The sequence below is a fragment of the Quercus robur genome, chromosome 12 (assembly GCF_932294415.1).
Source record: "Quercus robur chromosome 12, dhQueRobu3.1, whole genome shotgun sequence".
Classification (NCBI taxonomy): domain Eukaryota; kingdom Viridiplantae; phylum Streptophyta; class Magnoliopsida; order Fagales; family Fagaceae; genus Quercus; species Quercus robur.
This window is the reverse complement of record NC_065545.1, coordinates 4003555-4017669: the sequence shown is the minus strand read 5'-3', so window position 1 is coordinate 4017669 and position 14115 is coordinate 4003555. Positions and strand designations below refer to the sequence as shown.

The 14115-nt window shown below is 34.8% G+C and overlaps 4 protein-coding genes across 11 annotated transcripts in view; 2 read left to right on the top strand and 2 right to left on the bottom strand.

Moving 5' to 3' along the window:
* LOC126709531 (ATP-dependent Clp protease ATP-binding subunit CLPT1, chloroplastic-like) overlaps positions 1–14115 on the top strand; it is a 90588-nt gene that overhangs the window by 33990 nt on the left and 42483 nt on the right. The window contains exons 5-6 of one of the 7 annotated variants that reach the window (XR_007649418.1): positions 504–631; positions 706–972. The exons of 3 other annotated variants lie outside the window; for them this stretch is intronic. Coding sequence is in view for 2 of the 4 variants with exons in the window: in XM_050409816.1 (XP_050265773.1) it covers positions 504–631; positions 706–738 (161 nt within the window). In the remaining 2 variants the exon portion in view is untranslated. Of the gene's footprint in view, positions 1–503; positions 632–705; positions 1064–14115 lie in introns of those variants that run through there. 3 more of the 7 variants (XM_050409816.1, XR_007649416.1, XM_050409818.1) reach the window with 3 other exon arrangements.
* The window catches only part of LOC126709525 (rust resistance kinase Lr10-like), a 58441-nt gene that overhangs the window by 9672 nt on the left and 34654 nt on the right, over positions 1–14115 (bottom strand). The window lies entirely within an intron of this gene.
* Positions 2264–14115, top strand: part of LOC126709523 (cleavage and polyadenylation specificity factor subunit 1) — a 91588-nt gene continuing 79736 nt past the window's right edge. Inside the window, exons 1-2 of the mRNA XM_050409800.1 lie at positions 2264–2504; positions 3543–3696. Coding sequence (XP_050265757.1) covers positions 2296–2504; positions 3543–3696 — 363 coding nt within the window. The 5' untranslated portion in view covers positions 2264–2295. The remainder of the gene's footprint in view (positions 2505–3542; positions 3697–14115) is intronic.
* Positions 12216–13831, bottom strand: LOC126709530 (rust resistance kinase Lr10-like). Its single transcript, XM_050409814.1, has 2 exons — positions 13788–13831; positions 12216–13501 (listed from the first exon to the last, which is right to left on the bottom strand). The coding sequence occupies exon 2, from the start codon at positions 13413–13415 to the stop codon at positions 12384–12386; it is 1032 nt and encodes a 343-aa protein (XP_050265771.1). The 5' UTR covers positions 13416–13501; positions 13788–13831; the 3' UTR covers positions 12216–12383.

Below are 14115 nucleotides of genomic sequence, written 5' to 3'. Positions count from 1 at the left end.
TTTTTCATTGTAATATATTTCCTCTTACCGATCAATAGTGAAGAAGTTCTGTTTAACTCATTTCTCTGTGATATACCTTAATTTTCTTATTTTTTGGAACTCAAATAATCTGAATTGAGCCATGAAATTAATTTCATTGCAGAGATCCTGGAATGTATGTGTACTATTTGAACTTGTCTACCCTCTCTGCCTCTTGTTGCTCACCAATGCCTTATAATGCTATCAATGCTTACTAGTGTAACAAATATTTGTGATTGATAGTGAATCTATGTGTGATTATGACTTGTCCCTTAGCATTGCTCTTTCAAGTATGGGAGAATGTAATTACCATGTTTTGTAGACTCAATTTTTTTTTTTTTTTGTGCCTAAGAATCTCGTAGCCCTGTATGTGGTGGAAATGTAGAAATTGAAGGTGGTTCAATGAACCTCCTTGCAATAAGGTTTAGTATGTAAAAACTGAGGCAGTGGAAATATTTACTGCATATCTAAGGTTTGAAATGCAGGTGAAAGTGGGGAGATAACGACTACTCATATGCTTCTTGGAATTTGGTCGGAAAAAGATTCAGCAGGTCACAAGACCATGGCTTCCCTTGGTTTTGATGATGAGAAAGCCAAAGAGCTTGCCAAATCTGTAAGTCTCTATGCTTTGATAACAAGTGACTAACCTCCTTAGTAAGACTATTAATGTTACTTTTGTTGATGCAGATGAATGTGGATGTTGTTTTGAGCCATAAGTAGGAAAGTCAAATGGACTTATTTTCGAGATACTACTTGTTTGTTGCTTGGACCCATCTACACTACCTTTCTTGAAGATATGGCTTCCTGGCAGAGTTTGTTATTGAGGAAGTTGTTCCACACATGGATAGCTTTCAGCTTTTATACAAATTGCTTTTTTAACTCACCTGAAGGTGCTGATATTTTCAAATTTTTGAACAAGGAATTTTGTGCAATTTAAAATCTCAGGTGGGTGAGGTTCCCTCTTTAGTGATAGATTTTCTTTTGAACTTTGAATTTTCACTTTATCTCTACCTTAATGGCTTAATCCTCATCACTGTTCCAAATACCTGTTGTAAATCTTCTGGAAGCTAAAGCATTCTTAGAACTTTTGAAATGACCATGCATATGGATATGAACCCTTTCTTCATCAATGTGCTTTGTAGAGATGTGGAGTAAGTTGCAGCATAGTACTAAAAAAGGGGAATTGATTTTTTGAGAGCTTGAAGATCATACTATCCATTTCTATGTGCCTAGCATTTAAAGGAAATATCAGTTCTTTTTACATACCATTTTTGCTTCTATCTATTTCTCACATTTGTTGTTTCCGTTGCAATGGTTCAACTTTTGAAATTTGATTTTATTGAAAAAGAGAAGCATGAACAGAGTGATAAAATTTGTTATGTTTGAAAAACTAGCCCAATTAACAAAATTTATCAATAAGATTTTAACAAGACAATCCTTGATCTACCTTATCAAACGTTTATATTCATTACTAAATTCAAAATAAAATTCTAAGAGTAACATTAAAAAAAAAAAAAAAAAAGAGTGATGGTAGTTACATATATGGACAGACAATACCAAGTTAGCTAAAATTTCAAAGGGTTGGATTAGTTCTTCTTAAGGTTTTATAATATCTATGAGATCCAGAATTTGAAATCTCTTGCCAGTATCTTAGGGCTACTTCTATGGAATTCTTCTCTATAATAATTTGGTACGTGTGGGACATGAGATCGTATAAACTCAGGAGAGTAGTCAAACAATCGGCACTCTTATTTGTAAAATCTTTTTTTTTTTTTTTTTTTTTAGAATTAAAAACACAATTTGAGTTAAAATTATATGATATCATGTTTTCTCCTAGAAAAAAACACATTTTTTTTATAATTAGATACTATAAAGGATGCGGTGACGGTTCTGTTTCCATTTTTTATTTTTCACTCGATCTCACTGTCTCACTCCTCACTAGTCAGTCTATAACTAAGTATTCCTCCCGCCAAACACAAACTTCATTCAATTCCCTCATTTCAAAAACCCTAAAAACTAAGTAAAACCCCCTCTGTACTCTCTCCTCCTCCACCTCCACTTCCTCAACGTCGTCGTTTTCCCTTCTGAAAACCCTAGTCTCTCAAAGATGAGCTACGCCGCCTACAAGATGATGCACTATCCAACCGGAATCGAGACCTGCGGTTCCGGCTTCATCACCCAGTCTCGCGCCGACTTCACTTCTCGCATCCCTCCTATCACCTCCACCGACGGCCTCGACGCCGACTGGACTCCTCCGCCAGGGCTTCAGTCGAACCTATGCGCGGCGGCCTCATGGATGGCCTCGCCGGCGCCTCGCTGGAACTCGTTTGTCATTATAGGTTACACGCCAATGTTGAAAGCATGGTGGTTTTGGCCGTTGGAGGTGGCGATGGCTCTAGGAGAAGAGACTCTATTATCTTGGCCTTTCGCGATGCGAAGATTTCTGTTCTCGAATTCGACGATTCGATCCATGGACTTCGTACAAGGTAAATTGAATTGCGACAATAACTGCATTTCTCGTTGTTACTTGTTATAGGTTGGGAATTAGGTTTACTGTTAATAGTGAGAGTTGTCAAATGAACTATTGGAGGGTTGATTATCTTAACTTCATATGAAATATCATGCTTTTCTAGGTAAAGAACTAAGATTGGTTTCATAACTTGCACACATTGATAATTCAGAACTTAAGCCAATGAGCTCAGTGGCATCTAAGTTTAAGTGTACTTATGTCTAGTATCCTTTTCTCGAATACTGAGGTCCAGAAGTAATGCAATAAAAAACTTTCATTAGCCAAGAGCTTGTAGCTCAACTGGCACCTCCCGGTGTTTCTAACAAAGTCGTTAAGGGTTCAAATCAGCCCTCCCCCTTTGTAATTATCGAATTTATCGAACCAAAAAAAAAAAAAAAAAACACTTTTCATTACTAAAGTTAATAATAATATTTTTTTGATAGGTGAACATGCTATTATTGAAATGAGACTGTATCGTGAAAATAAACACGAAGTAGCCTAAATAATTACAATGGGAAAATACATCTATATATGAATTGACTCAATGAATGAGTGAATAGAGTTACCTGATACAAAAGACCACTCATAAAGAGAAATAATGAATGATGCTTGTAATACTATGACTTAGCATATAGTTTTTGTACTCTTTGTGATATGTGGTTGGTGGCTAAAGTTATTACTTGGACTCTCTTACTTTACCTTGATGTAAAGCAGCACCATTTTTTGAGGTCAGACGCATATGACCCAAACAACGGTGATGCTGATGAATAAATAATTAGTCCCAAGCAAGAATGGTAAATCCCAAATACTTATGAGATAAGTGTGATGCTTTTCCTAATGATAATTTTTTGTTTTTGATTTATGAGGACATTCTTGATGCAGATATGATACTTCTATTTTTGGAACTTATACATGTGTGTTTGTGCACACATTTGTGTACACAATTATGATTTTAAAGTCTGTTTTGCAACAGTGGAAAATCATCATAAATCATAGATTTTTATCTTTCTTTCAGCTCTATGCATTGCTTTGAGGGTCCCGAGTGGCTTCATTTGAAAAGAGGTAGAGAATCATTTGCAAGAGGCCCATTGGTGAAGGTTGATCCTCAAGGGAGGTGTGGTGGTGTTCTTGTTTTTGAGTTGCAAATGATAATTCTTAAGGCAGCCCAGGTCTTTATTGCCTCCTATTCTTTGTAACTTAAAAAATCCTAGTTGTATCCTCATGTAGTTTTACATTGAATTGTTTAATTTATAGATTAATTCTAATTTCTACATTTTAAGTTCAAGAAATTTTGGGAAGGGAAACTTATTGGCTTAGCAACTGTTCTAAAATTTGGCTTGTGTGGCTTTGTAGTATCATAGTTCCAAGTGTTTGACTTGGTCATGGTATCCTGGAAGATAAGATATAATGTCAGACTCACACAATGTGTAAAAATTTAAAAAATATTATTTGATGTTTAATTGAAATAATTGTTTGGATCATATCTGTCATAGACAGCATCTTATGTCGTATGAAGTTTAAATTACATATTCACATCCTATTGTATCATTTGGTGTTCATATTGTATAGAATTATTTAAGTACATATCTGAGTCTGCCCTTGGAAGCCTAAGTTTATGTTGGGCACAACTTATCTTGCACATCTTCTCAGTGAGTTTCATTTATCATTTGTTTGAACAATTTGCAGTGATGCTTAATGTAAGAAAGATTCATGACAATTAGTCATGTTTTCAGTTCTCTTATATATTTGTTGAGAAGTGATTTGTGATTTTGGGTATGCTTGGATTTTGTAATGTTGCAGGTACAGGATATAACTTTTGATATTTAGGTCTATGTACATTTGGGTATGATTGGCTACTTGAGATAGCTTTTCCAGAATATCACTTTTTTGCTTATCATGTGTTATATGCATATTCCCAATTGTAGTTCATCAATTATGACATGTAGCACTGGGTGTTACATCTTATTTTCTGCTAGTACATGCCTAATTGTAGCATTATAAATACTATGCTTGTGTTGTTGAGATTGTAAGGCCAAGTAATACTTAGTTGGAATGAACCACATGTACACAAGCAACGATGATCTTTTAACGATATGTGTCATAGTTGGTCCTTCAAATTTTTTCCAATCTTTCTTCATTTATAAAAATACATAATTGAATGGCATAACGCATGCATTTTGTTTCAAATTGCATTTAGAAGAATGCCACGGTTCAAAATTAGCGTACCTAGTCTGCGACACCACCACTTGTCGGTACCTCATTCCGCTTAGGGCATGTTCTTCGGTTATGCCCCTCTTGGTCACACAACCCGCATTGCATCTTCCTCCCCCCCTCCTTCCACGGTGTGGTTCTCGGCCGTCTCCCACCCTCGTCCATCTCATTCCTGATTCGTGTTGAGACAGGGCGGCCTTTCTCTCGAATCAATCGGGGGTTAGGGAGGACCGTTCGAGTTTCTTTAGGATCTGGCCATGATAATCTATCTTTCAACGCAGGAACAACGGGAGCATAGCTCCGAAACAGTGCATCCACGCTATAGCATGGGTCAATGTATTGCTCTGCATCATGTCGATACCTAATACAAACTGCAATGACATGTGAACATGGTATCTTGTACAACTTCCATTTTTGACATGTGCAACTTCTTTGCAACAAATTAACTCCATGTGTGTGATCACCATGTCCAGCACTCTCTAGATTATGCGGTGTATCTACTTGATATGATTGTTGTTGCGCGCTCAATCTTGTCACCCTGTGACGCTCTGCCTTCGCCTTATTTCTCATGAAGATATCCAAGGCATATTTAGTCCATTTTTGTCCCGAATTTGACTGTGCTATGATCTTATTGCGACGATCATCGAAGTAAGAATTCAATTTGAACCATGTGTATTTCACCATTGCCGTAATGGGCAAGCTACGAGCACCCTTTAGAACACCATTGAAGCACTCAGAGACGTTTGTCGTCATTGCCCCATAACGATAACCCTTGTCAAAACTTAAAGCCCATTTCTCTTTGGGCACATCCTTTAGATATTGGTGCGCATCCCGGTTGACATTCTCAATTAACTCGAAGGTGGCATTGAACTTTCGCTCCTGGGTAGCACTTGCTGCCTTCCATACTAGATTCTTTAAAGTTTCATTGTTCCATCTAGTGTTGACGTTACTACATAGATGACGAAGGCAGTAACGATGTTCTGTCATGGGAGGCCGCAGGGAAAAGTCCCGATTATTTTCTCTAAAGATAGCTTGTATCCCAGGGTGTCTGTCAGATATGACACAGAGGTGTCTCCGGTCAGTAACATACGTTCTTATACAAGCCAAGAACCAACCCCAAGTCTCTGTGCTCTCGCTCTCGACAACGGCGAAGGCTACTGGATAAATTTTATTATTAGCATCTGTCGCCATTGCAATCATCAATTTCCCTTTATATTTTCCATAGAGGTGAGTTGCATCAATGCTAATCATAGGCCTACACTTCTTGAACCCAACAATACATGGACGAAACGCCCAAAATACGGACTTGAATGTACAGGTTCCCTGTTCATAATTATCGTCCACTATTAACTTATACTCTGTACCCGGACTTGCGTCCTTCAGTCCTGCCAAAAAACGCGGCAACTCCGCATAAGACTCCTTAAAATCCCCGTATATAGATGCAACGGCCTTTTGTTTGGCATCCCATACCTTGTATGCGAACCATAATGATTACGTTAGAAATGAATACAAGTTAAATTAAAAAACTTAAAGAAAACAAATCAAGACTTGCAAGACTATAATATTTCTTCGCTCCGCATTCCTTTTTTTCTTTTCTTTTTTCAATTTCAATTTTCATAATATAAAGTATTCATGGGTTTTGGGAAAAAAAATATCATGATTATACTTCCGAAAAGACTGATGTCTCCATGTTGTATTGAAAATATAATGCAAGTTAAAGAATAGAATACCTTGTAATGAGATATTTCGTGTTTTAACTCTGCCAAAGCAACGTGGCGTAAGTTCTTTATCTTATACGCAGGGTTTTCTCGTATATAGCGCTCAAGTACATATGCTAAGAATACCGAATCAATCATCCGACCATCATGAGCATTCTGAATTTTGTCGCACGTGTGGGGGCCCTTGCATTTTGCGATCTTCCAGATATTGTCTCCCTTGCAACATATCGCACGGACTGACCATGGACAGGAATCATCCTCGCAACTCACCATAAGCCTCTCTGAGTCTGAATGCTCAGTTTTGAAGCTAAAATTCTCTCGCACTGCGTACCAAGTCAACGCATGTCGCACCGCCAATTTAGTCGCGAATACCATCCCTTTAATTGGCTGCTCCCCAGGCATCCATGGTAATACTTCCGCTTGCATAACCGGTGATGGATCAAACATATTATCCCAACTGTTTTGGGTGAACCATTCCGGCGTAGGATCGGGACCAGGGCATGTCTCTCTATTTTCTTCTACAACCACATCTTCGATATGATCAACATCCTCATGTTCACCCATGGTATCTAGGAACTCCTCGAAGTCATCCCTAGTAACATCGATATGGGTTGCATCATCACCAAGTCCGTGATCATTATGGTTATTGTCGGATGTGCCCCTATGGAGCTCATCATCAACTAAATGCTCTCCTTCATGCACTTGCTGGGGCCCTTCCTCCTCCTCAATCGAGTTCCCATGGGCAAATGTCTGCCACGGTTCACTGTCATACCCATCTCCTGTGTTCTCTACACACCCTTGATAAGATCTTTCTGGTATTGACTCGATGTGCTCATCTACTCTTCCATCCAAAACAGTATGTTCTGAACCCTCTCCAGCCTCTACTGTGGCGGGCTCAACAGTGACATAGAGATCCGAAGCAATGAATCCTCGAGCCACCATTTGTGCAACCATTTCCCACATCATCTTCACTTCGGTGCCACCCGATAATTGTAGTGAATTGTAGAAAACCTGCGTGTCTACAACCCGTTGAGGTGCTCGATACACGATGGAAATCTTATGCCTAGAGTGGTCTAACCCCATCGACTTCAATATTCTTCGTTGCAAGTTTGTAAGCCCTATCCCACGTTTCACCTTAACGTATTTTTGCTTTTGGTTTGAGCCTTGGTATGACAACCCGTGCAACTCATGATAATACATCTCCCCATCATAGTACACATAGAAAAAGTGAAAATCCATCACCGACCTATTATTAACAATATAAAAGTTGTCATCATCTATAACCACTTAAATAAAGATGAGGTGTGATAAAAACAATTTATATTCAAACTCAACCTTGTAAACTTTTTGTATAGAGATATAAATAATTTTCAATCGTTTTAACCACATATTTATAATTTATAATATATTTAATTACAATACTTGGCTGCTAGCAAATTGTTAACAAAAACTGTGTTTTATTTAATATTTAGATAACTTGTAAATTATAGAATAAACAATATACAATGACATAGTATTCTTTTACATCTAAATAAATAAATACATAGAAACATAAAATATGAAATGAATTCTTCAAAGCATAGGCAAATATAATGACAATGACACAAATTTTTTTCTTCTTCTTGAGTTTTTTGTTATTTACACATATGGTTTATGTTAATTGTCAAATTCCCCCCAATGGGATTTTGATATTGTATACACGTTCACTTTTTTTCCACTATCACTATTCACAGCACTTGCCTTTCTTGCTTATCTCATAAATAGCTTAATCCATAAATGAATGATGAAATCCTGTTATTTCATAATTTTTTTATAATTTTTAAATCTGAATTTTTGTTGTAAACTTAAATTTTAAATATCTAGAAGGATAGAGAAATAAATGCTGAATGGGGCATATTTTAAGAAGCAATCAGACAGTACGATATATACACAACTTTACAAGTATTTGCTATATTTTTAATATTTTTTCATGTCACAAAATAAAATAAAAAAACTTATAGATGATTTTGTTTTCTGCATTTATTTTAATGAATCAAAGTACATGTCTAAACTTTATGTATTATTCTTCTAGAGCATATAATAATTTATGGATTTACTATCTCTCTTTCAACTATTAGTAATTATGAATTGGTTATTTTGTTTTGTTTATTAAAAAAAAAAAAATGCTTCTAATTGCAATTGTTTCTTTCTATTTTATTTTGTTACAATATAGTTGTGCTCCATTTGTTTTGAGAAAAAAGTTTTATATATATATATATATATATATAAATCAGCAGTTGTATATGTGAAAATGATATCTTGCCACAACCTCAACTCATGAATTGTGGTCATGCAAAAAAAATCTCATATGAACCACACATGTAAACACAATGAGACAAACATTTAACGATATTACCTCTATGTACACAGCAGGCAGGACCCAACGATTAAATGGTTTGTCTTCAATGGAAAAACACTGACACTAAATGATTAAATGGTGACCCAACAATAGCTTCTGCTTAAGTATTCTTTCACATGGGCATTCTGACTCTTCACATGGACTTGGCAAGTGCAAGAGCCATCTCATAAATTGTAGAAGTAAGCTGGTGAGGGTGGTTGTCAACGTACTGAATTTTCTCTCTACCAATATGTCTGAAGTTGGCTTCAGTGTATACCATTAACTTAGTAGTAGTTGGTAGTTGGCTTCACTCTGTACCATTAAGTTGGTAGTTGGCGTCAGACAAGTGGGCAGGAGCTTTGTAAGGCTGAAAAGAATGCAAGAAAAAATTTATTTCCTATAACAAATATTTCCAACAGTAACAAATAGAATAATTGTGTGTAGATTGTAAGTGTCACTCTGTCATAAATTTATATTAGAGTAATGTTACAACTACAAACTATTTTACAATTTTTACAAAATGTTAATATGGTCAACTTCTTATTGGTTTTTGTTTATTAATATCAATTTTTTCATTTACTAATAATTACTCACCACATCAGCAGTTTGTAAAAAAATTTGAGAAATAGTGGATATCTCTAGCATTATTCTTTATATTAGATGTGTATGACTGTATGTAATATTGAGTGTGTGCATTATTTTTTGTTATAATGTTATTTGTGTAAATAATAATGTGTGTGCATTATTCTTTATAAATATAAGAGAAATGTTTTGTCACTACTTTCATGGAAAATATAACAATTGCTTTAAGGGTATCCGTTAACATGACCCTAAATATAATATAACTTTATATGATTTAGTAATTACGAAATAAAGAAGGTTTGTTGCATGTGTGTTTATTGTTACCATATTATAATAATTTTTTGTTATAAAGTCAACAAAATTGAAGAAAAAAAATTTGTAAAATCAGTGACTGTTCAAGTATTTTATTGGTTAAGTAGACACGTAATTTGTTATTTATGTATAAATGACTGTGGTTGTGTGCGTCAATAATTAATACAAAACCAATGAGTTCAATTTATCCATTCAGTTTAAATATTTTTATACAAACGAAGACAAATAAATAATAACAACTGCATAACAATAAAAATATTAGACAAACTTAACAAAATAAAATGGTCATAGCTATCCACAATGACAATTAATACTTATAATGAACTATCATATAACAATTCAAAATTTTAAAACTTGTACAAGAAAATTATAATTTTTATTTTTTGTACATTTGTACATATTGAAGTAAATTTTTTATTAATTCTCAAAGTCTCGTCAACCCAAAAAAAAAAAAAAAAACTTTAAAAAATTCACCCAATGTACGGGTTTGGTTATTGGGTTAGTGTCGGCTAGCTGGTGTCTTAGATTTCTTCTAAAGGGGTAAGTTTAAGTTTGATTGTTATTCACTCTTCTTATGGGATGTGCTCGACGACTTTTAGCGAAATAAAAATTAAAACTTTCAAACGAAAATCAAAATTTTTTTTTTTTATTTGAGAAACACACACACACATATAGGGGAAGGGGGATGAGATAAGAGAATACACTCACACGCCAACACCAAAACTGCATGTAACAGTTAGTGTCGCGGAACAAGTGATAAACCCTTTCTCAATATCACACCTTATCGATGTGGGATGACTCAACAACATTGAGTATCTTTTTTTATTTGAGAAACACACACACACATATATAGGGGAAGGGGGATGAGATAAGGGAATACTTGTTTCTTTTTTGGTAGAATCAATATTTTTTTCATCCACATGAATTGATTGAAATTTGCAACAAAGATTCTAATATTTAGTATTTGTTTCAAATGTTAAATTGCACTAGCACTCCTTGAACTTGTTCCATTAAGGCCCCATAATTATTATTATTATTTTTTTTTTTTGGGGGGGGGGGGGGGGGGAGGGAGTTCATTTTGGTACAATAACTTTGATACTATATCAATATTTAGGCCCCCGTCTATTAGTGCCCACTCCATTTTCTACCAAACGGAACACCCAGTCTCAGAACACACATGGGTCTCAGGTGAACTAAATTGTTTTCGCATCCAATAATGAAAAAATGAAGGAAATATTGAGAAAACCAAGGATGAAAGTAGGTATTTGTCTTTGAGGAACCAAAACATGAACAATAAAATTTTTTGATCATTCAACATTCAAGAATAAAAAAAAAAATATTAAAATTCAAATCTAAATTAGTATACTCATTTTGATCCTTAAGTTATGAAACTATTGTCATTTTAGTACTTGTAATCTCACTTGACACACAAACACGAAGCTAATAGAATAATTAGGAATAATTAATTACTGATTCTCAAAAAAAAAAAAGGAATAATTAATTACTAGTATTAAAAAAGCCACATCTGCATCTAAATAAAATAAAATAAAATAAAAATCAACATCAACATCAACATCAAAAAAGAAAAATGAAATTATGGTTTTCTAAAGAAAATAAATAAAAAATGGAAAAAAAAACACTCTAGTTTCCTTTTATTTTCTTTCATTTCTTGCGAAAGTTAGCGTTGCCTGTGATCAAACCATTCCAATTCTTGGAACAAACCTCGCTGAGTATTTCTCTAGAAGAAGCTTTGAGGTTTGGATTTTATTTTCTCTCTCTCTTTCTCTAGCTTCCTCCATTTGTTTGTACATCTATAGGATGCTAAAGGATACTCAATATTTCAAGAAAAGTTCAAACGTGTTGAGTATTTCTTCATTCGGGCAAGTAAGGGATTGGGACATTCTGATTTCAATACGGTATGCAGAGTCCAAGTTAGGCGTGATTCATAAAGTCGAAGTTGTATATTCATGGACAATTTTAATTCCCACACACAAATAAATAAAGCTATGCCCTCTTATCTCGTATACTTAAATTTTTGCTACATCTTGTGCGCTTAAATTAGTACAAGACGAATACGTAAAAATAAAAGTAGTCACATTTTCAAGAGCTAAAACAGGAATATTTTCATTCAATGGGACAACTCTAATTGAACAGCCTGGTTGATTAAGGAATATTAATTATCTGCACAACAATAATTTATCCTCTGTAGGAGGCAGGGCAGCCACTAATTAATTATGAATTGATAGCTTTTTTTATTTATTATTTTTTAATGATAATAACATGAATTAATTGCTAACCATGCATATGAGTACTGAATATATAAATAGGTGTAAAGCAATTTCTACAACTGGGCTATTGCCACTCCAAAATATATTGCCCTGTTTTTCAGCATTGCTTATTAACTTAATCAATTACACATTCACAATTATAAAGTTATAAATATTTTTTTCCTCTTAAAAAGACTTTAACAAATAAATATACCACGCACTAAGCAAAAAAGAAAAATTGTTGTAGATAAGGATAGCTATCATAAATCAAGGGACCAATTATTTGTCATACAAAAATATGAAATGTCTTTATGCTATCATATATGTGAAGAATAATTGCTCCAATTCCGCTATGGTGTTAACTTTCCTTGCATTTAAAGTATAGCCGATTAACTTGATTCACCTGATTGAAACGATGAACTAGTTGAATTTAAATTGTCTCCTACATCCCCTATCAGTCTTGCTGGTGATGATGATAGGAAAGGCTTGGAAGGCATTTGTAAGCATTCAACTTCTCCTTCAAGCATTTCTACAACTTTGTTCATTGAAGGACGGTCACTAGGCTTCATCTGTATGCACCATAATGCGACTATGATCATCTTCTTAACAATTTTCTTCTCCTCCTCTGTGGCATCTTCTATTTCTATGTCATTTCCTTCGCTAAATTGGCCATAGACCCAAGTTGGGAAGTAAATTTGGCTTGAATGGTCTGCAAATACATTCACATTCTTTCTTCTGCTAGCCATTTCCAACAATAACATGCCAAAACTATAAACATCAGCTTTATAGGAGACCCCTCCAATGTTTTTATAGAACAACTCTGGAGCTATATATCCTAGTGTTCCCCTTGCAGCAGTCAAAGACACTATACTATCATCTATTGGATAAAGTTTTGCAAGTCCAAAATCAGAAATTTTTGGGGTGAAGTTCTCATCAAGAAGAATGTTATGAGGCTTGATATCAAAATGCAAAATTTGCATGTCACATCCTCGATGCAAATATTCAATTCCATGAGCCACTCCAAGAGAAATATCGTATATTTTCTCAATACTTAAGGTGATATTCCCTTCTTGAGAAAAAATGTACTTGTCAAGAGAACTATTAGGCATGAATTCGTATATAAGGGCACGCTTTAGTCCCTCAGCACAGTAGCCAATGAGTTGCACCACATTCTCGTGGTGAATTCTTCCGATTGTGGCAACTTCATTGATAAAGTCTTGACCGTTTGCTTTGGACTTACCTAACATCTTTATAGCTACAAGATGGCCACTTTGAAGCTTTCCTTTATATACAGAACCATAGCCTCCTTCACCCAATTTATCTTTGAAACCTTTGGCCATCTTCCTAATTTGTGAGAAAGAGTACCTAATTGGCACGAGGTGATTTTGGCTTTGCAGAAATTCTTCGATAACGTCATACATTGATAAATGCCTTCTACACCACTTATATATAAAAAATGCAATAACACAAGGAATCCCCAACACAATTTTTGCTGCAAGTTGTAGTCCTGTGTCGGAACATCACGAAAATAATTACTATAAGAAAACAAATTTGTTCCCGTAATTAATGCTCTTATCACTTATAGTTTTTGGTTGAAAACATAACTACGACTTACAACTAACCGCATTCATGAATCGTAATAATCAAGAACAATAAGTAATGTATATTTTCGGGTAAATATCACTTTCATTTTTATCTTCTTGCTATGCACTACTTCAAACTCTAAAGTCTTAATGATCTGCTAAAAAAAATTAAATAAAGTAGATCAAAAACGAGACACAGGTTCTTCTTACCTATGGTAGCCACTATTGCCTGCAAAGTAACTGCAAGATATATAAGAAAGGGGTCATTCTACGGTACCCCCTCTTTTTTTAGGGGGGTACGGTACCCACACAAATCATGACCATAAATTTGGTGGAGTTTTAATCTTGACGGTTCATTTTATTTTAATGGGTTACAGGTTACTGGTAGAGTAGGTTAGATATATAAACCTAAAATAAAATTCAGATTGTTCCTTTCACGCCGTTCTCTCTATCCTTCTCTGAGTTTCTTGCCGATTGCTTCTTCAGTTCTCAAAAAACCAGATTGATTCTTCTTGTGTTCTTTTTGTCATTCTCCTTT

Excerpts from the sequence above, each read along its gene's own strand:
- LOC126709530 (XM_050409814.1), bottom strand. The coding sequence starts at position 13,415 with ATGTATGACGTTATCGAAGAATTTCTGCAAAGCCAAAATCACCTCGTG.